Consider the following 21,615-nt stretch of genomic DNA (forward strand, 5'->3'; position numbering starts at 1 on the left):
GGCATTCCTTGCGCGGCGGCAGCGGCGGGGGCGGCGGCGGCGGCGGCGGCGGCGGCGGCGGCGGCGGCGGCGGCGGCGGCGGCGGCGGCGGGCGAGGCAAAGGGAGGACTGTGTGCCGCCACGCGGACGGACGGCGGGCAGCGGCGTGCGCGCGTCTAGAGACCTGAAGAGCAGACGGGCCGGAGGGGGCCGCCGTCGCCGCCGCCATGCAGGAAATCATCGCCAGCGTGGACCACATCAAGTTCGACTTGGAGATCGCCGTGGAGCAGCAGCTCGGGGCGCAGCCGCTGCCCTTCCCCGGCATGGACAGTGAGCCTGGGGCTCGGGCGGGCGACACCGACTCGGACCTGGGACTCCGGGTCCCCAAGGCCTCTTATCCCGGGTCCTAGGACCTCGTTTCCCATCTCGAGCTCGGGCGCCCCCTTTCTCGGTCGCATCTTTGATTTTCCCAGGGGGACCCGATCCGTAGTAGTCCTTAGGAGGGCGTCATTCCTGAGCGAAGGCGGGTTGTCCTGGGTTGGACTTCGCTGTCCCCTGCTTCCTTAACTAGAAGAAAGTCTTGGGACACCCGGGTTCCCACCTCCCGCCCCCCACATGGCGCTCCCGCCTCTTGTTTTCTTCAATAAGGAGCCCTTCCTTCGCTGCAGGAGGGGACAGCGAAAGTCCAAACTCCAAAGAAGGGAGTCCCAAACTCCTTTCTTTCCTCAAGACTCGCTCTTCTAGTCCTGGGCACCTCTCTCTACTTCTCTCTCTGCACCCGAGCTCCGGGTCAGGTAGTTGATGTGACCCTTGATTTGAGCTCCCTCTTCACATGGTGGCTCCTGGCTTCCCCAACTCTGGAAAAGTTTTCTTCTCCATCCACATGTCCTTTGTGGTTGTATGGAAACCTAATGTAATGTCAGTAAAGCTGGGGCGCTTAGAGGTCACTGAGTTCAATCTATTGATGGGGAGCCTGAGGTCCAGGTGTGGGAGGCACTTGCTGAAGACCACTGGGTGCAAGGCAGAGCCTGGTGACCTCTCCACCTTCCCTGCTGTCTCCCCTAACTGCCAAAGGGCTCCGCAGGCCATCAGGCCACAGTCAACCTGAGTCTGTCCCCTTCTGCTGATGCTTTGGTGGGACATAGGTCATACCTATGTATTTTATATACATGTAGATACCTTTTTTTTTTCTTTTTAAGACAGAGTCTCAATATATAACCCAGGCTTGGCCCTGAATTTGGGATCCTCCTGTCTCTGACTCCCCAGCGCTCAGGTGATAGGTGTGTGTCACCACACCTGATGTGCAGACACCCCTAACAAGCAGCTGCTCAAATCCAGACACACTCCGTCCTACCTACCCCTCAGTGTCCAGGCTTGTTCGCACACATCCACCCACACATTTTGGCCTTTTCCTTTCTAGATGGCACAAGCTTGAGGCCCTAGAATCATCCCTGGGAGGCAGCCCTTTCCCTCCCTCCTGGCACCACAGGTCCACTAGCCTTTGCGCACAGGAGCTGCGGTGAGGGCCCCACGTACCTGTTCCCTGAGAGGGCCCAGGACATGCCTAGCACAGGTACTGGCAGCTCTGCTTTAGACCTGATAGCGCCCTCAGCACCCACTGCTTGCTTGTGATTGAGTGAGTTCAGAAAGTTACACCCCAGCCCAGCTGCACCCTTTCTCCTTGGTCCCTCAGCTTTGTTCCCATCTCGGTTGAGAAGCACTGTCCGTTCTGCTCTCACGGCATGCTGGGTTCCCATCCGCCTAAAACACAGTCTGCAGGACTGCTGTGGATTTCTCACTTTAAGAAATGAAGCAACCCAAACCTCTGAAAAGAATGAGATGTTGTTATTATTGTGGTGCTGAGTACGGAACCCAGGACCTTGCACATGGTGGACAGGCACGCAACCACAGAGCTTCATCATCAGCCCAGAAATCCTCCTAACTCTACCTTTTTTTTTTTTGGTGTTGAGGGGGTGGTAATAGGGTTTGATCTCATGGCTTTGCAGTTGCTAGGTAGGCGCACTACCACTTGAGCCACACCTCCAGCCTATTTTGTTCTGGATATTTTGGAGACGGGGTCTCACATTTTGCCCAGGCCAGCCTGAGATAACAGGTACACACCACCACACCCAGCTTTTTTTCTGTTGAGATAGGGTCTCACATATTTTTGCCCAGGCTAACCTGGAACCACTATCCTCCTAATCTCAGCTTCCCAAATAGCTGTGATTACACGGGTAAACCATAGTGCCTGACTTTTTTAAGGCAGGACCTTTCAGACTTCTCTTTATAATTCCCCGTGACACCCCTAAATTCTACAACCTTAACTCTATCTTAGCAAAACTTGCTTGCTTTTAAGAAGCCACAGAACTTCTTGCGAGTTAGCAGGGGAAGTTTGTGAGCAGTCCTCAGAGATGCCAACAGGGTTTTTAGCAACTCTGAAATGCCTGGCAATAGGAAAAACTAAGAAGTCAAGGAGAGCTTATTCTAGAGAAATTTGGAATTTTGTTTTTGTTTCCTCGTGGTGCTGAGGCTGAAGCCCAGGGCCTGGCACTTGCCAGGGAAGCACTGTGCCACTGAGCTAAGTTGCCCGCTCAAGAACAGTGTATTCTGGAAGTCATGGCCAGTGACTCCCTGGACTCATCGGAATGGCTGACGTGGGTGTCCACTGACCTCCTTTGCACTGTGCCTCTGTAATCTCACTCCCCTCACCAGAACCATCCAGACCTGTGTGAGTGAGTGACCCTGTTCCTTTGTAATTAATGTTGTGGATTCAGAGCAGGCCTGCCTCTGGGGCTTCACTTCCACCTGGACTAGTGTCTCAGAGGCATCTGCCTCTGTTTTGGAACCTGTCCTGCCCAGAGGGGCCATCTGATCCTTTGACTCACTCATCCCCTCCGTCTGTCTCATGCCTCATGTCATTGTGCCCCTGAATTAGCCCTCCTGGGAGGACCGAGCTGGGGTAATTATTTCTGTCATCTCATCTTCCATCCTCCCTTTTCCTACCCCTGCTTGTTTGTTTTGGTTGTTGATTTTTTGGTACTGGGATTTGAACTCAGGGCCTCACGGCTAGTGCTTACCACTTGAGCCATAACCTGGACCCCCATTCACTTTTTTTTTTTCCTTTCCTAAAGCATTACTGCTAAGTGGATTAATTTTATTGATTTTTTTTTTTCTTGGTGGCACTGGAGTTTGAACCCAGGAACTCATGGTTGCTGGGCAGGTGCTCTTACTGCTTGAGCCACTCTGCCAGTCCCCACCCATTCTTAACTCTTTCTGACAATACTGGCGTTTGAACTGAGGGCAGCAAGCTCCTAGTCCTTTCTTTTAGTCTGTTTTTCAGATAGGGTCTCTCGCTTTTGCCGGTGCCTGCCTTAGGCCACAATCCCAAGTAGCTGGTATTCAAGGCGTAATCAGAAGCTGAGAGTAATGGTCTATCTGGGTGCACGTGTCTCATTTTGCAGGGAATGACCGAAGTAAGTGACTTTGGGCTGGCATGGTTGGGCCTTGCATTTTTGCCACTCTTTCCCATGCCCTGGAACAATGGTCAGAAGGGTCCCCTCCCCCTGTCTTTGGTTGTTGGTCACAGCTGTGGCACCCAGCTTTAGTTGATGTGTCTCCTTTTCTTTTTTCTACAGAGTCGGGGGCTGCTGTCTGCGAATTCTTTTTGAAAGCTGCCTGTGGCAAAGGTAAGAGACCCCCACCCCGCCCCCCCCCACCCCCGGCTTCCTGACATACCTTTGAGGTGCCCTTTCACCCCCTGCCCCCTAGCAGGCTTAGGCCACTAGGTCTCTGGCTTGCATGGCCTCCTGCAGAGTAACCATGCCCTTAGATGATGCTGTGGTTTGCTAGACTAGGACCCTGACAGGGTGCTCTGCCCAGAACCTGAACACAGGGCTGAACCTGGCTCACAGGCTCCCTTCTCGAGTCACTTTTCCATCTGTGAGGTGAACAGAGACCTCAGCATTGAGGCCCTCAGGATCTTTCTTGGGTATCAGAGTTACTGTATGGCTGAGCCGTGTGTCTGAACACAGTCCTCCCAGATTTTGTGGCATATACAGGCTTACTGCCCTCTGTGGCATCTTAGCCAAAGACCCTACAGAAATCTTTCTTCTGGGGTCGTGGTCACACTTCTCAGGCCACAACAGAGGCTACATGAGCCAGATTATCACTTAATTCATAAGTTTGTTGGATGCAGGCACTGGTGGCTCACACCTGTAATCCTAGCTTCTTGAGAGTCTGAGAGCAGGAGGATTGTGGTTGGAGGCCAGCTCAGGCAAATAGTTCTTGAGACCCCATCTGCAAAATAACTAGAGCAAAATGGACTAGAAGTGTGGCTCAAGCCAATAGAGTGCCTGCTTTGCAAGAACAAAGCCCTGAGTTCAAAACTCACCAAACAAACAAAAAAAAGTATCGTCGGGCAGGTCTTAGATATATACCCTGTAGAGGTCCGGGCCTTTTTTCTGCTTAGGGAAGTTCATTTTGGAAGCTTGCATTTCGAGGACAGAACCTGACCAAGGGGACGGTGTTCATGGGTGATTTGGGTGGGTTTTGGTTTTACAGTGCTGTCGTATGATACTGACATAGTACACCTTCCAGATCCATCAACGATGAGGACATGAGTCCCCCGCTGGGGTCCTGATCCTATTCCCATGGATTTACTCAGTGCTCTGCTGCTAGCCAGCCATCTTTCATGACCACAGCCATCCTTAACATAGGTCCTCATGCTGTCCTCTAGCCTAGTAGCCGGTAGCTATATGCGGTGTCTTTCCAATTTAAATGTTAAGGATTTTAATTCAAGTGCTTAGTAGCCACATGTGGCTATCGGCCACCATATTGGACAGCAGAGATGTAGAACATTCCTTCCATTGTTGCTGAAAATTCTTCACAGGACTGCTCTAGAGCTTTCTCGGTCACAGCCTAATCCCAGTCAGGACTTCCCAGGCCAGAAGTCATAAGTCTGGCATTCCCAGAGGAAGGCACTGACCGTCTGGGCATGACAGGTTCTGACACAGAAAGGCACCTCCCTCTGCATGAATTGTGATTCTGAATGAAGTTGACCTTTCCTTGATCTTGAGGCTGTGTGGGCACTTTGTGTGTGTGTGTGTGTATGTGTATGGGGGGTGACTGGAGTTTGAACTCACGGCTTTGTGCTCACAAAGCAGGTGCTGTACTGCTTGAGCCACACCTCTAGTCTGTTTTGCTATGGTTATTTTGGGGTGTCTCACAAACTTTTCCTGGACTGGTCTTCAACCTCGATCCTCCTGATCTCGGCTTCCAAAGTAGCTAGCATTACAGGCGTGAGCCACCAGCACCTGGCTTTTTTTTTTTTTTTTAATTCAGGGTCTCACTGTAGATCCTAGCCCAGGCTGGCCTTGAACTATTGCCCTTCCTGCCTCAACCTCCCCAGTGCTGGGATTATAGGCATGCACAACCATGCCCATCATTTCCCTGGAGACAGAGCCTCCCCTGGAGTCCAGGCTTCTACTTTGTCCTTTAGGATTTCCAAAACCCCAGATTTTCTTCTCCAGTTTTCCCATGTCTTTGTTCTAGAACTGTTCTAAGGAGTAAATCTACCCTAAGCTTCTTATGCCTGTGTCTTACAGTAGTGTCTGTGAAATCATGATTTCGTGTTTTCAAAATTTTCCAAACCCCTTAAAGTACATAGCTGTTAAAAATTTAAAATGTTTGCTGGGATGCTGTTTAAAGCCATGTCGCCTTCTACTGGGGGCCCTTCGCCATTGTTTTCAGGTAGTTCTGGGAAGTGTGGGGTGTAGGCATCTTGGCTCCCCAAGGCCCAGGTCCCCCTGAGCCTGCACCTGTCCTCACAGCTGCCCCTTCCTCGGCAGGGGGCATGTGCCCATTCCGGCACATCAGTGGGGAGAAGACAGTCGTGTGCAAGCACTGGCTCCGGGGGCTCTGCAAGAAGGGGGACCAGTGTGAGTTCTTGCACGAGTACGACATGACCAAGATGCCTGAGTGCTACTTCTACTCCAAGTTTGGTAAGACCCGCGGAGCCCCGGAAGGCTCCACTGCGGACCGGGCCGGCCAGCGCGCCTCCGTCTGCCATCTCCCACCTTTCCAGAGCTTAGCGTGTGGCAGCCCAAGCTGGCTCTTCGGAAAGGCAAAGGCATGATGACACTCTGGTAGTCCCGAATGTCTTTCCAGGGCAGTGGGGTTTGGAGCTGTTTGGGGTGTTGAGACTAAAAGGGTCCTGGTGAGTAGGTTAGATGTGTGGCCATCTGGAGACCTGTTTCTGATCATGGCAGCCTTGGCCATGATCAGACTGTCCTTCCAGCACAGTCACTGATGGCCCAGAACTGAGGTGTTTCCTTGTTTCGGGGAGTGTGATTCTGAGTGACAGCCCTCAGAGGAGCAGGTGTGGGGGCTGGGTTCCAGTGGCAGTGACCCTCGATCTTCACCTTGAAACTAAGATGGCTCTGAGCTCTGATTGGAGATCCCATGATCTCTTTATCCTGGGCAGTGCACATGGTGAAGCCAGGCCCAGGGCGGGGCGGTGGGGCTGGGGCAGAGCATAGTCCCCAGCAGTCTGCTCTGCCTTTCAAGGTGTCCCAGGAAGAAGCTTTGTTGGTCACCACAAGGACTGCCTGTGGCCTTGGGACTGCAGTCCCAGGCCCTGTGCAAGAGCTGGGCAGGAGATCAGAAGCCCACCGGAGGCTTTGTGGTGAGCTGAGGAGCGCGGGTGCTGGCGCTTTCAGAGCAGTTGGTGGAGGAGTTGTTGCTTATGTTCAGCTTCGAAGCAGGCATGGCTATAGGTTTCTTGATAGCAGCTGTGCCTTGTTTTTGGGGGTGGCAGCAGAAGCTGAGAAGGTAAAGCAGACAGGCAGAAATAGGCCTCGGGCTCCCCAGCTCCCCAGCTCCTCAAGATTGTCCTGTCTGCCACTTCCGTACCTCACCCCAGCCCAGAGCAACATAGGAAGGTGCAGAGCTGCCGTCTGGCCCCAGAGCTCCCTCGACACCTCTGTCCTAGCCTGGGGTTCCCTCCTCCCTGCCACAGCCCTGGCACCCTCTTTGCTTGCCTTGTCCTCTGTCTTCATGCAAGCTCACCATCTGCAGCAGCTGTCACTTGGGACATAGATGTGTTTTGAGAGTCCTCGTCTAAGTGCTGGGGAACAGTAGTAAAGAGATGGCTGCTAAGCCAGTAGGATGAGTGAGGAGAGTTGCTTGTGGGAAGTGCTGGGAAAGAAAAGAGCAGCGATGAGACCCACAATGGCGTTGATTTCTGGCAGAGGAAGGTGGGAAGGCCTCTTGTGGGGAGACCTGAGCTGGGAGGTAGGGGCTAAGAAGGGACCAGTCCTAGCGGCGGATTCTCTTGGCAGAGGAGACCCAGAGGGCTGGGTGGTGAGGCTGGGCCTTCTGAGCAGGTGCAGGCAGGAGGACTGGGCCTGGAGTCTGCGCTTTGCATTGTAAGCCGTGTGTGCCAACACATTGCAGTGGGCCAGCCAGGAAGCAGGCGGGCGGTCACCCAGAGAGGCATGTCCTGGTGCTGGGGCCAGCTGGGCTGGCTGCTCCTCAGAGGAGCTCGTCCACCTGCTGTCATCAGCAAGGCCTACTCATGCCACCACAGGGACCCATGTTTGCCCTCTAAAGGTGAACAGCTGCTAGTCTCAGGTGTATTTGCATGTCTGCCCCCATCTCAAGCCCCAGGACAGGTAAGGGTGGAATGATGGGTTTTCATGAGAGTGCCCTGGGGCAGGTCCACTGTCACTGGCCCTCCCGACACTGCTGATGAATATGAGAGGACTGTCTCAGCCCTGTAGGCTCAGGCCTTACCTGGCCAAGCCAAAACACCAGACCTGGTAGCCTGACCCCCTTTGAGTTGGGAGGTACGTTCCCAGCACTGCTCCAGCAAATGACATCTGGTTTCCTGCAGGGGAATGCAGCAACAAGGAGTGCCCCTTCCTGCACATCGACCCTGAGTCCAAGATCAAGGACTGCCCTTGGTACGACCGTGGCTTCTGCAAGCATGGTAGGTCCCAGAAGCTGGGCCCTTGTGAAGGGCCAGCATACTCTGCCCACATAAGCCTCAGGGTTGCCAGCTGTCCCTCCTGGAACATCACCCCATGTGCCCCAGCAAAACTTGACCTTTTGTGGCTGACACAGGGTCTGCCTTTGTAGCCTAGGATGACCTTGAACTTGAGATACTTCCACCTCAGCCTGGGATTATAGGTCTATGTCTCTATGCCTGACTGGGAGGTTTTTCACACCCCTCATCTCAAGCGTCCCAAAAAGGCTGGGTGGGGGGCATTCTTGCCTGTCCTTTTGATAAGAAGACCAGGGTGGAGAGCCTGAGTCCTGCCTCCTGTCCCTGTCAGTAAGAGGCGAAGGCAGCACTTGAAGCCATGTTTTGGCCTTCAGCATCCCAGACAGTTACGGTAGGGCCGTGACTGGTAGTTGAAACATCTGACTCAGACATGGGTCTCTGCAGGTCCCCTGTGCAGGCACCGGCACACGCGGAGAGTCATCTGCGTGAATTACCTTGTGGGATTCTGCCCAGAGGGACCCTCATGTAAATTTATGCAGTGAGTACCTTCCCCCACCTTCTGCCCCAGGCTTGCGACTGCCCTGGGTGCTAGCGGGTGTGACTGGGCTTTGGTTGCCAAGTGAGGGTGGGAAACCGGGAGGAGCCACCGCTTATGGCCACTGCTGCTTCTGGAACTCAGAGGTGGCTCTGTCTAGATCAGCATGTCACTCCCAGAGGTCTCAGGCCCTGCACTGCAGAGGGACTCGCTCACACAGTCGTGCATGCGGTTAAGGGAGTCGGGGACCTTAGGTCAAGAGCCTGTATCCTAAAGAAAGGTAACTCAAGTTTCAGGGCCACCTCTGGGAGTCCGGAGCCTGTCGTCCCATGTCTAGTACTTCATGTGTCTGAGGTGCAAGTGTGGTGGCCTGGGGGGACTGGCTTTATCCCACATGAAAACCCTGAGACGGGTTCAGATTCTAGTCAGGGCCACATGGTGGTAGGTGGTGGCACCTGGCTAAATGCAGGTCCGTGGGCCTCCGAAACTGGGTTCTTCCTGCCCAGCAGGGTTGGGGTCCTTCCCTCAGGTCCATCACCTTGTCCTCAAGAGCCTGGCAGACATCTGCCACTTAGTGGTTGTGAGGCTGGGCTCCTGCCTCAGGTACATGGGGACAGCAGAAGGGCCTCTCACTCCATGCTGCCTCTGGCCCCACTTCCAAACCTATAGCAGAATGGGTGCATACTCTCTTGGGACCTGGTCCCTGCCTCATTGGGGGCAGGTGACAGAGATGCCTGTCTGCAGGGTGGCATGTCATCCATCAAGTGATTCTCCCCCGGGAACAGGGCTCCCATTCATGTGGTCTGGCCTGTGGCCGGCATGTGGGTCTGTACGGCCCAGGCCATTGTACTGTCCTTTCTTGGAGCAGCTCTTGCCCAAGATTCCTCCAACCAGTTCTGTCCTTCCTGCGCCTGTGGTCTGGGCCACTTTGCTTGTGCAGAGGCCAGGTGTGGTTTTCCCAGTGCTGCCTGGCCTGTCTCTTCTCATGCCCTCTTCTCTTCTCTCTTTCATCTGGCTGTGTGACCAGCCCTCGATTTGAACTGCCCATGGGAACCACTGAGCAGCCCCCACTGCCGCAGCAGACTCAGCCACCGACAAAGGTACCGCACCGAGGCCCCCCGAGCCTCTACTGCCTTGCAGAGAACCTCAGTGTCCACCTCCCTGTATAGTCTGCCATTAGTCCAGCTGGGGCCTTGGGCGGAGGGTGAGGGAGGAGGCAAGAAAGAAGGGAAGTCCTTGTTCCTGAAGAAAGGTCCGTGCGTGGCCCTCTAGATGAAGGGCATCTGCTGGACCTGAAGTCCAAGGCTGCTCCTCTTCCTCCTCAAGCCTAGAGCCTCAGCCAAGGGAGGCTGAGAGCTGGAGGGCAGGCAGGGACGGGATTCCAGTGCCACACAAGTGTCACTGTGGATGTAAGAGTGCCCGCCTGAGCCATGGGTAGCCTGAGCCCACAACTGTAGCTCATGGTTCTGGGACAGGCCTTTGCCTTCAAAGCAGGGAAACTACACTCCTAGAGGGAGGGACTTGCCCTGGGGACACCACCAGGCAAGGCAGAAGAAGGAGCTGGATGGAGGCGGACTGTTCTCTGGTTGGCCCCTTTGCCGCTTCTGTGGGGTTCCCTCTGCAAACAGGACCAAAGGCCTAGCTGTCTCATTTTCTAGACAGTTCCACGTGCAGCTGGTCTGTCCTGTCCCCTCAGCAGAAGGGAAACGCTGTAGACAAATGTGAATATACAGCAGCCCCTGAAACCAGGGCACCCTGGGTTTGGTCATGGGAGTCAGGTTGGGCCCAGAGGAGGGGCCTGCCTACGCCAGGCAGGGCCTCCCACAGGTCCGCTGCCCACCTGAAGCTTCATGTGTTACCGGGCTGACTAGAACCTATCACCAGAGCCCACACCGGGGGTTCAGTGTCAGAGGCTTAGCAGCCAGGAGTGGATGTGTTCGAGTTTTCCCCCGCCACCCAGGAGGTGACAGTGCCAGTCAAACCAGGAATTCCTGGGCATGGGTGCAGCTGACAGCTGGGGTCCTGTATTTATGGGGTTAGAGCCAAGAACCCACCTGGTGGGGAGCTGGTCTTGCTCTGGAGTCCCCACTCCAGGACCCCGCCCCCTTTCCTGCATGACTCCCTAGAGGAGGGCCCCTCAGCCTAGACCACAGGTCAGCGTGTCAGGCTCCAACTGTTTTTCTGTGACTGTCGCTCGCCGTGTAGGCTGCTAGACATCTGGCTAAACCAAGCGTTCACCCTGATGTGAAGCCAGAATCTCAGACATCAAAGTAAGGCCTGATTGTGCCCTCGCCCCGCTGCCCGGGACCCTCTCATCTCTGCTCTTTTGTTTTCCTCTTTTACTTTTCGTTTTTGTGTGTCTGCATGGTGTTTTTCGGGCAGCAGCTCCTGCCATCATCACTGGAAGTTTTCTTTCCTGCCCACTGTCCTGAGCTGGGCCGTCGCGGAAGCCCTCTTCCTGCTGGTTGAGCGGGAGCAGTCCTCCCCTCTTTTTTTCCTTCCCCATCGGTAGTCTGCGTGCACGTGTTTTCCGCAGTAAAACCGTGTTGTGTAACTCTTTCCAGCAAAGTAACAATCCGCCATTACAAAGGTCGTCCTCCTTGATCCAGTTAACGAGTCAGAACTCTTCTCCCAATCAGCAGAGAGCCCCGCAGGTCATCGGGGTCATGCAGAGTCAAAACAGCAGTGCAGGCAACCGGGGACCCCGGCCGCTGGAGCAGGTCACCTGTTACAAGGTGAGTCGTGGGGCGTGGGACAGGGTGGGACGCATCTCCAGTTAGCAGCCATGCCCCCATTCCTTGGATGGGGGTTGCTTTCGAAAAATGAAACATCCTTGTTTTTTGCTCGTTTAATTTAAGACCAAAGGTGGGACACTGGTGGGCTAGGGACGTACAACACACCAAGGCAAGGTGAAGGGCAGGAAAACATTCTGCTGAGTGAGTGGACTGTGCAGTGAGGTGAGAGAAAGCCTCCCTGGCCCAGCCTGAGCAAATCACCACAGCAAAATGGACTGGGGGCGTGGCTCAAGCAGTAGAGCGCCTGCTTTGCAAGTCCAAAGCCCTGAGTTCAAACCCCAGGCCCATCAAAAGCAAAAAAAAGTGATACCAGTAGTAGTAGTGAGTCACGAGTGGCTGCCCCGGAGGCTCCTCAGGTCCCGTGTGGCACACCAGGGGGAGGAGGCCTGCCCTGGGAGAACAGTGTTAGGACACACAGCCCACCCCACTCGTAACATGGGGCACTCAGGGAAAGGGTGGATGTGACCAAGCTGCGAGGAAACGTGTCTCCCTCATTCCTGGCTCCGGGTGGATAGCAGGGAAGACCTGGGAAAGTGGTGGTTAGAGCTCAAGCGTCACAAGCTGAGTTCCGATGCAGAGCTGACCTGGGGTGGCTGCACCCCCGCCATCTGCTCTGAGTAGCTCCACAGGCTCTGAAGGTCTTAGGGGAATAGTTGAAGTTTTTTTCTTTTTTTTTGGTGGCACTGGGGTTTGAACTCTGGGCCTTGTGCTTGCTAGGCAGATGCTCTACCACTTGAGCCACTCTGCCAGCCCCTCTGAGGGGAATATTCCCAACCCATGCCACACAATTCCAACACTTCAAGCTCCAAAGAATGAGGCTGTGAGTAAAGATTACAGAACATGCAGGAAACACATGGCGCCAATTGAGTCAGCAGAAACCACTAGCAACTCACGGGGTCCTCAGATGCGGGATTATTAGAACACAAGATTAGTACGTGATCTTGTGAAACGTCTTAGGGACGTGAGTGCATTGAGGCACATTGTATTTGGTGTGTTCTGGTCTCATATGCACCAGTTTACCCCTTTACTTTCAAACCCCCAACTCCAACCCACATTTGAAGAACTGCTGGTTTTTTGTTTGTTTTTTTTTAATCTATTTATTTATTTACTTGGTTGTACTGGGGTTTGAACTCAGGGGCTTCACCTTGAGCAACTCCACTGGCCTGAGAACCGCTGTTTTAAACTTGTTCTTCTAAGCACAAATAGAATATGTATCGTAGTATCAAGAGGCAGGTGTGGCGGTACACATCTGTAATCCCAGTACTCAGGAGGCTGAGGCAGGAGGATTGTGAATTCAAGGCCAGCCTGGGCAACATAGACTCTGTTTTATAAAACACACTCACTCTTAGCTGGGTGTTGTTGGCTTACACCTGTAATCCTAGCTAGTTGGGAGGCTGGGATCAGGAGATTACATTTGAAGGCTGGTCTGGGCAAATGGTTTGCAAGACCCCCATCTCTGAAATAATCAGAGCAAAATGGGCTGGAAGTGTGGCTCCAAAAGGTGTGTACTGCACAGGCTCATACAACTTGCCCTTGGGAATGGGTGGGCTCCAGGACCCTGCCCCAGCAGCCAGGTGATCCTTGAAACTGCATTCCTGTGGGGAGGGGAAGGCGGGTGCTTGTGAATTGAGGGAGGGTCTCCCTGAACCATTTCTTAGCTAGTCCCCCCATCCAGGACTATTCAACGGGGCCTCCTCTGAAGCGAGTGTGTTCGAAGTCCTAAGACCTGACCACCTCTTAGCACGGTGTGTCACGCTTCATGGGGATCCTGGGTTCCCTGGATCAACTATGGAGACCCATGGATGTGGCAAGTGCTAGGCATAGGGCCTCCTGGTCATCACTTTAGTCTAAGGGCCACTCCACTCATCCAAGCACTGGGTAATGATAGAGACAACAAAGCAGGGTGTAGGAAAAATGGGGACCCGGTGGCCAGGAAGAAGAGCGCTTAGTTGGGGCCCCCAGCTGCTTCCTGACTCCAGTGATTAAGGCTGTCTTTTAATCCCCTTCTGTGTTTTGAGGCATCACAAGAACAGATGCTACAGAAAGGCCTGAGTAGCCAGTCAGTCATTGCTAAATCCATCTGAGGTGTGGCGCCTGCCCTCCCCTCCCCATCTAACCATTTTCCACCGCTAACCCTCTGAGCAAAGCCCGCCCCTAAGAGGTAGCTTAGACACGTAAGAGCCTTGGGTGCAGCCCACCCTGTGTCCACAACAATGGCTCTGAGTTGGGCTGGAGCCTGGTGGCTTCTCATGTTCCCTCCCCCATCTCCTGAAGAAGCCTCAGATGATGGCTTAGAGGTAAGTGGCCTGTGTGCAGAGGATCTTGGTCCCAGGACAGGTTAGAGAGCTCTGGTACTGTGGGCTTCTCTGTCCTTGTCCCACTTGTGCAAGCCCCTCTCAGGCCCTTCAGGTGGCCTTGCTCCCATTCACCTTCCAGTTCACTCCTTGGGGTTTCTGCTGCTTGAGCTTCTTCTGTGAAGAAATCTGTCACCACTGAGACCTTCAGGGCGCCCCCAGTCTGCCATTCAGGGGCTGCTCTCTAGTTGAAAGTTACATTTGAAAACTTGTATTTTTGTCTCTCCTTCCCCTCCTGCTCTTCCAGTGTGGTGAAAAAGGACACTATGCCAACAGATGCACCAAAGGGCACTTGGCCTTCCTCAGTGGACAGTGACAGCAGCTGGAGGCAGCTCAGAGCAGCCCGAGGGGCCCCGCTGTTGGGAGCGTGCACTTAACTGCTGAATGTAGTGTTGGGCTGACTCCAGCGACAGTGGGCAGGCACGCTCACTGGAGTGACGTCTATCATTTTGCCACAATCTTTTTGTTTTTTTTAAAGGACATGTGCTTCCGTTAGGGTCCCCAAGTCAAGCATCATGCTTTCCTGGGCGTCTGGGCCTTTTTTCCAGTCCTTCCTGTGCACCAGCCCTCCAGGGGTAGGGAGTTGCTAGGAAGTCGCCATTAAAACACCAGCTCTTGGTGAGCCCAGGTACTGGTGGTCATTCAGAGCTGTGGCCGGGTCATGCCTGCTTCCTCCATGTCCTGCTGAATCCTGAAGCTGTGCCTATCAATGTGATCTGGACAAGGGAGCCCTTCCTGGCAAACTGGGTCACTCACTGCCCAGCCTGGCCCTGGCCAGGTGGTGGCAGCCAAGGTAAACGCTGGTCTCTGCGGCTTGAGGTTCCCCTTTCTGCTGGCCTTACTCTGGTGGGTGCCTACCTGACAGTACTTAAGGTACACCTTCAGCTGGAGCCACCAACCATCCCTTTCATAGTTGATCTAGCCCATCTACCTACCTCCTGCCGTAGAGCATCTGTACTGTCACTCAGATGCCTGTGGCACGCAGAGGACACCACCCATCCTGGACCTACAAAATGTGAGACCATCACCTGCGTAGGCTGGGCACATGGGCTGATACCAGTTCAATCACAAGGACGATTTTTACCAAGTTGATTAAAGCTTGTTTTTTAAGCTGTGTCTCATTACTGAGGGCTCCTGGAAAGGAGAGGGCTGCTTGCACAAAGCTGTAGCACTGCTACTTCATGGTCCCTCAAGTGTGAGTCCCACAAGAACAAGCTCTGTGAAGGACCTTTGTACAGCAGTTGGCAGGTCTTATTCTTGAGTTCAATTCACCCAGGAGATCCCAGGCTGGCATTGCCTTCTCCCACCCCCACAGGCCCCATGTGGGGTGCTTGGTATAGTGTCAACAATGGACTGCTATCAGGCTGTGGTGAACTTCATGCTAGTGAAACCACCTCACCATAGTACCACCTGCTGCCACTGCCTGAGGGCTCTTGAGATGCTGCTGCTTGGTGACCTGGCCCGAGAGGCCTCGATGGCACAGGTTCATACAGAAAGTTGGGGAAAGGGAAGACATTTAGGCTGTTCCCAAATCCCCTGCCTTGAGCCCTAAGATGGCCAAGAGCAGTCCGCTTTACGTGGTAGGCAGGTTGGCCACAGTGCTGTCAAATGCCTACCGTTCCCCTCCCTCCCCACACCTAGTAGTGGTGTGCAGAGCCCACTCAGGCCTCAGGCTACCTACCAATCTCACACCTGTGTGCAGAGGAGTCCTGGAGCACAGGACAATGGCTGCACCAGGACAGCAGCATATAGATCATTCACCTTTTATTGGGAATTTATTCTCAGTTGGGGTTTGGAAGGATTCAGACATGCTTGAGTTCATGGTCAGGAATGCAGTATGCCCTCCACACTGGCCCTTCTTCAGTGGTACTTGCGTCGTCGCTCATGTTCTGAAGCCAGGAAAAACGGTAAGTTTCTTAAGAGGTGTTCTGGGGAAAGCACGCAATGATGGCAGCTGCACGCTACAAGCACGGTGCACCTGTCCTGGGAAGTCCTTACTGATGGTCTAGAACCTACTTGCCTCTTCCTTCCTAGGAAGACACTTAGACAAAGTGGAGAGCCTGTGCTTCAGGGGCAGCACTGTACTGGCACAGCAGATTGGCGGGGTCTGGAGGCTGTTACAAAGAGCCCAGGAAACCCAGAAATGCTGCTGACGCTATTTCCAGTATCTCACTCAGGCAGCCAGACTGCATCTGATATTGCCTGAGACCACCTTAGGTCTTGAAGCCAGGACAACTATGCTTTTCCAGAGTTCTGGACAGACACTGGATCATATCAGACAACCTATTTCCCTCCTCGCACTGGCTGCTAGGAAGATCACGGCACACTAGCAATGAGCCCACAGTATCTGACTCCCCAGTTTCACCTTGTTTTTCCTGTGTTCTCTGTCACGAACTTCTTACTTAACACAGTATTATTCCATATGCTACATTCAGACCACGTCCTGCAAGTCTTTCAGGTGAAGTACAGGCTTGTAGCCTTGTACAGGTCCCTCAGCTAGACAGGTGGCCTGCCATACCTAACTGAGCCCAGGCCATGACCTCATGGGACAGGGGAGGCAGGCACTCACTGAGTTCCTTGTAACAGCGGCAGTAGTTGAAAAGCACGTAGCAGGCCAGCACCATGTTAACGCCGGCGATGCTCCCTTTCTTCACGTTGATGTACTTGTTGTAATACCGGTCGTAACCTGCAACAGACAAGGCGTTCACTGTGGAGAATGCCTCCTGGAGGCACAGTGAGGTCGGCCTGGCTCTTCAAGCCAACCTACATTCCCTGGCTGATCAAGGTGGACAGCACAAAAGTCCTTGAGGGCCAGTAAGGCCCACCTTACTTCTGACTTGACCCTTTAGGTCAGCTCATTAGGCTTTGAGCCTACCTTACCGCCACCTCTAGCCCTGGGGGATCCCTTTACCCTAATTTCGTCCCAGATCCCAACTCCCCATAAGGGCCACTTGGTTGTGGCCAGCTGGGTCAGCCAGGCCCTAAGGGAGGAGGAAGACGTCCCTGCAGCCATGTCTTTATGGATGCCTAGCCATGTGTGGACAGGTACACTTACCAAAGGGGAAACAGACTCTAGGTGATGAAAAAGAATGGCATGGCCAGACAGTTTACAATGGTGAGGAAGCCCTGAAGCCACAGGGCAGGGAGCTATGACAGTGAACAGAACACATTCACTTCCTGGGCAGCTATAACTACAGTCGGGGAAAAGGCAGAGCTTGAGGAAAAGGCTAGGTCGGATACACAAAGGGCAGCCACGGGATGGCCAGGACTAGAAAGATGAAGAAGAGGCTCTGGGGAGGCCAGAGACCATGCAGTGCCTACTGTGGGATGATCTGGGTGGATCTTTATTCCTGGAACAATATGACAGGTTACATGGGACTAATCTGAGGAGTCCTGCACTTTTTAAATGCACATGTTAGAGGTGGGCCATTTCAAATGTCTGTTTTAAAAATCATGGCACACAGAACCACATGATATTATAGACTGAAATCCACTATGACTGAAACTCATTCTCGAAGTTTTGCGCAGGTGCTTTTGAGACACATTTCAAAGAAGTTTTAGATGTAAGAATGCTGATGGGCAAATGCTCTAAGACAAAGATAGAGGTACTGATTCAAAGCAACAAAACTTTTTAAACCAGGCATGGTGGTGCACATCTGTAATCTTGGTACTCAAGAGGGTGAGGCAGGAGGATTTGTGAGTGAGGCCAGCCTAGACTCATAGCAAGACTGTGAAAAACAAAGCAAAACATTTTCTTGGCTTCTTTCTCAGAACCAGCCTCTGACAAGACCAGTAAAATATGGGAATTCAAGGGCTGGTAACCACGCCCTGTTCTCTATACAACCTACTAGTCCTGAGACAAGGCTTTTCTTCATTGTTCAGATTAACCTAGGACCAAGAGAGCTAAGACCCAGAGCTCTGCTTGTAAGTGCACGCAAGCCATCAGGCTCTGACCTCTCCGAAAGGTTCCAGCGATGCCCGAGGGGGTGAAATCCCGCATCAGTATCCAGCTAGGCAGCTCTGTGAGTTTGACATCCATGAGTTTCTTCTCCTTCAATGGTACTGAAAAGAAAGAGCAGAGAAACACTGCTACCAAGAAACACTAGTGATGTCAATATCTTAACTATTCATGGAGGGACTTGTCACTACGTATATAACTTGTTGCAAATAAATCCGTCACAGAGCTGGTGGAGTGGCTCAAGTGGTAGAGTCCCTGCCTAGCAAGTGCAAGGCCCTGAGTCCAAACCTCAATGCTGCCAAAAGGGAAAAAAAAAAAAAAAAAAAAAAAAAAAAGGTGCTAGTGGCTCCCACCTGTCAGCTACTCAGGAGGGCTGTGGTTTGAAGCCAGCCCTGGCAAACAGTTCTCTAGAACCTATCTCGAGGAGAAAAACCATTACAAAAAAGGACTGGCGAGCAGCTCAAAGTGTAGGCCCTGACTTCAAACCCCAGTACTGCAAAAATAAATAAATAAATGAAGCCTAAGCCTATATAACGGCAGAACTGCTATGTAACAGCTTATGAACCAACAAGAGGTTTGGATGACAGCCAACTAGAAACCACTTAAAAAGAGAGTCAAGGACCATGAGGAAGAAAATAATAAAGTGGAGGACAGGATGGTTACTGAAAACTAACATTTATGTTACAGATATTAGCTTATTACAAGTACTTAAGGCCAGGCGCTGGTAGCTACTAAGGATGCAGAGATCAGGAGGATCTTGGTTCAAAGCCAGCCTGGGCAAATAGTTCCAAAAATACTCAACACACAAAAAAAGGCTAGAGGTGTGGCTCAAGTGGTAGAGCACCTGATTAACATGCGTGAGACCATGTAGAGAAACACCAAAAACAAAAAGAACGAGAGCAGGAGAAGGGATAGTGGTCCTAGACTACTTGCCCTGAAGAGGACGCCTGCTGAAAACTTCTTTTTTCGGTGGTACTGGAATTTAAACTCAGGGCCTCACACTTGCAGGCATTCCATGGCTTGAGCCACTCTGCCAGACCTGTTAAAAGCTTTTTAAAAATGGTCTTTGTGGGGAAGGCAGGAAGAGACCATTATTTTACAAATATTTTACTGACAGAACAGTAACTTGCCCCAAGGGCACACAGATGGAGTGGCACTAAACCTGCAATACTTGACCCCTAAGCTGTGACTCCTGCTGGGAGTCACAGTGAACCAGTGACTGCAGATGGAAGTCCCTTGCTGCAGAGGGCTGGGAAAGGGCTCCAATCTGGCTGCTGAGGACCAAGGCCTTTGTCTTCCACCAGTGGAAAACCCTCGAGTGCAGGAAGCTGTCTCCTCTGGACAGTAAGGACAGTGACACCTATCTCTGTACCTCACTCCTGGTATGGGTAAGTACGGCTGTTTTCCTTCCGTCTCACGATGAGCTGTCTGAAGGTGGGAGCACCACCGACACACACACAGAGTTCCAGGTACATGGCCACTCAGTGATGGTTGTGACAAGGCAGGTGACTTTATGACTTGTCCACTTTTCATGCAGCAGAACTTCCATAACAAGTGTTTCCTGGGTGCTAAAGTCAGTCCAGAGGTTGGCCACAGTAAAAATGTTAGGCTTTGCATGCTATGTAAGTTTTCTGTAATCCTGTTAAAAGTATAACACCGTTCTCAGATGACCACCATATGAAAACAGGCCGCAGGAAATCAGCCCTGCTATAGTCGCCAATCCCACCTGCCCTACTGCTTCATCATGCCTCATGCACAAGATTGCCAGGACATGGCAGACGCAAACTACAACTTCTGCACCTCTGGTGACTATGAATAGGCCAGGCGCTGACACTACCTCACCAAAAGACTAGAGTAAAAACTGGGCTAAGCAGTTAGGACCAAATGAGCTCTCTACTATGGGCCAGTGTTCCAAGCATCTTTCATGTACTGAATTGTTTAATCCTTAATCCACAGGTCTCTTCAACTCTCTTCTCAAACAAGATGCTGAGCCTCCTCAATGCTCTGTTTGAGATAGGGTCACAATACATAGTCCTGGCTAGTCTAGAATCCACTACATAGCTCATGCTGGCCTTGAACTCACAATCCTCTGGCCTCAGCCTCATAGGTGCTGGGATTACAGGTATACACCACCATGCCTGGTTTCAGTGCTCTTCTCACATCACTTTTGAAAACAACCACTGTTGACCACCACAGTGTCATGCTCATTTCACAGATGGAAACATCTTGACTTTCCCTTTTCTGATCCTTTCTTCAGGGTGAGACTAAGAACATAAAAACACCCTTTCCATAATTACTAATAATAAAAAAGTTGTTAGTTTTGTTTTTATTTATTTTTTGGTGGTCCTGGAGTTTGAACTCAGGGCTTTGTGCTTTGCAAGCAGGCCAACTACCAACTGAGCCACAACTCCAACGCAAAAAGTTTTCTTTTTAAAGAGCACAGAAACAGGTAAGGCACAAAGTGGTTAATCAAAACACTGCCACTATCAGCCTATGTAACCTTAGACATCCCACCCATCTCAGACCCCTATTTTCCTTATTATAATGGCAGGGGTGTAGCTCAAATGGTAGACCAGTTGTCTAGAAAGCTGCAGGCCCTCAAACCAAACCTTACTAAGTAATAAAATGGGGACGACATTACCAGCATTGACTACCTGATAAGACCATTGTTATCACCTAGACTTAAAACGTGGTTTCCCATTTCAAAACAAAACAAAATCAGGGCGTGATGTCGCACACCAATCCCAGCACGCAGGAAGATCACAAGTTCAAGGTCAGCCTGAGCTACAAAGCGAGACCGTGTCTCCAAAATGAGAAAAAAAAAAAAAAAATCAGTGCACACACAGTAGATGAGTGGCCGCACGTGGAAGTGTTGGCGAGAAGCCTCTTGATGGTCACAAAGCCGCCCTTGAAAATTAAGATCATTTATTACCGTGACGCCGGCTTTGAGTCCCGGTTCAGCCCTGCAGAGACATGACCTTGACCAGGTCACTTCGCCTCCGCAAGCCTATTCAATACACACGCATGGCACCGGACATGGTGTCGGGCGCCGTCCTCCTTCGGGACCTTAACTGAAGCGTCAGCTTTGGGAACAAGGGCAGAAGCTGCGCCTGAGGTTCAGGTGCACCCCCTGACTCGCAGGGAGAAGGGAACATCTGTCCCTCACTCTCAAGAGAGGTGGCGAGTGACCCGACGCAGCACGTTCCCAGCCCCCGAGACGCGGGTCCCGGCTGGCCTCACCCCCCGACGCCGACCCGGGTGACGCGGGCCCTGGACAGCGGGAAGCCGCGGCTCTGCAGGAGGAGGAGATCGCAAGGTGCAGAATCCCGAAACGATAGTGAGGTGAGGCCGCGGGGAAGTCCCTAAAAGTAGGGGGGGAGCCTCCTCAGATCTGTCCCCTCCCCGTGCGGCTCGGAGACCCGAACCCAGCCTCTTTTTCCAACGCATCCAAACCGGACCGAGAACTCACCGACTGACGCCATCTTGGAGTCCTGATGTCCGCTGAGCCGGGCGGCGCGAAGGCTGCTGGGTAGTGAGCATGCGCCGAAGCGGGCAATGGGAGCAGAGGCTCACGGGAAGGAGGTCACGACTAGTGCTAGGCTGGGTCCACAAGGATGCCATGAAGTGAAGGGCGACGTCCCTTGGAGGGCAAAGCTCCAGAAGTCCCAGAGTTAAAGAGAGGATGCCATAACCTGGACTTCCTGTTCCAGAAAGCAAGAAAGGACCACAAACCGGACAAAAGGGGAAAAGGCCACCGTGGCTTTCTTACACTGTGCCTTAAGTTTGTTGTCAGAAACGAGGGCTTTTCCAGACTGTTGTTTCGGGATAGAAGGCAGGTGCAGGTGGCTCTCGCAGACATCAGCAGTTCTAGGCCAACCTGAGCAAATAGTTCTTGAGACCCTATCTTCAAAAAAAAAAGGCTGGTGGAATGGCTTAAGTGGTAGAGCGCCTGCCTAGCAAGCTCTGAGTGCAAATCCCATACTGAACAAAGA

At 52.6% G+C, this 21,615-nt stretch overlaps 2 protein-coding genes across 5 annotated transcripts; one reads left to right on the forward strand and one right to left on the reverse strand.

The window, feature by feature from the left end:
- Positions 1–59: 59 nt before the first annotated feature.
- Cpsf4 (cleavage and polyadenylation specific factor 4) lies at positions 60–14,775 on the forward strand. 4 transcript variants are annotated; one of them, XM_020161738.2, is made up of 8 exons: positions 60–309; positions 3,615–3,665; positions 5,826–5,978; positions 7,871–7,966; positions 8,426–8,519; positions 9,544–9,616; positions 11,081–11,251; positions 13,913–14,775. In XM_020161738.2, the coding sequence occupies exons 1-8, from the start codon at positions 207–209 to the stop codon at positions 13,979–13,981; spliced, it is 810 nt and encodes a 269-aa protein (XP_020017327.1). In that variant the 5' UTR covers positions 60–206; the 3' UTR covers positions 13,982–14,775. The 4 variants fall into 4 exon arrangements, with proteins under 4 accessions (XP_020017327.1, XP_020017328.1, XP_020017329.1 ...); XM_020161739.2 differs by having other exon boundaries at positions 61–309; positions 11,156–11,251; XM_020161740.2 differs by having other exon boundaries at positions 61–309; positions 11,159–11,251.
- Positions 14,776–15,412: 637 nt separating this feature from the next.
- Positions 15,413–21,237, reverse strand: Atp5mf (ATP synthase membrane subunit f). The gene is made up of 4 exons (XM_020161748.2): positions 21,093–21,237; positions 17,620–17,727; positions 16,235–16,351; positions 15,413–15,554 (listed from the first exon to the last, which is right to left on the reverse strand). Exons 1-4 carry the CDS (start codon positions 21,103–21,105, stop codon positions 15,526–15,528), a joined length of 267 nt encoding a protein of 88 aa, XP_020017337.1. The 5' UTR covers positions 21,106–21,237; the 3' UTR covers positions 15,413–15,525.
- Positions 21,238–21,615: the final 378 nt, after the last annotated feature.

The sequence above is a fragment of the Castor canadensis genome, chromosome 6 (assembly GCF_047511655.1).
Source record: "Castor canadensis chromosome 6, mCasCan1.hap1v2, whole genome shotgun sequence".
NCBI lineage: Eukaryota > Metazoa > Chordata > Mammalia > Rodentia > Castoridae > Castor > Castor canadensis.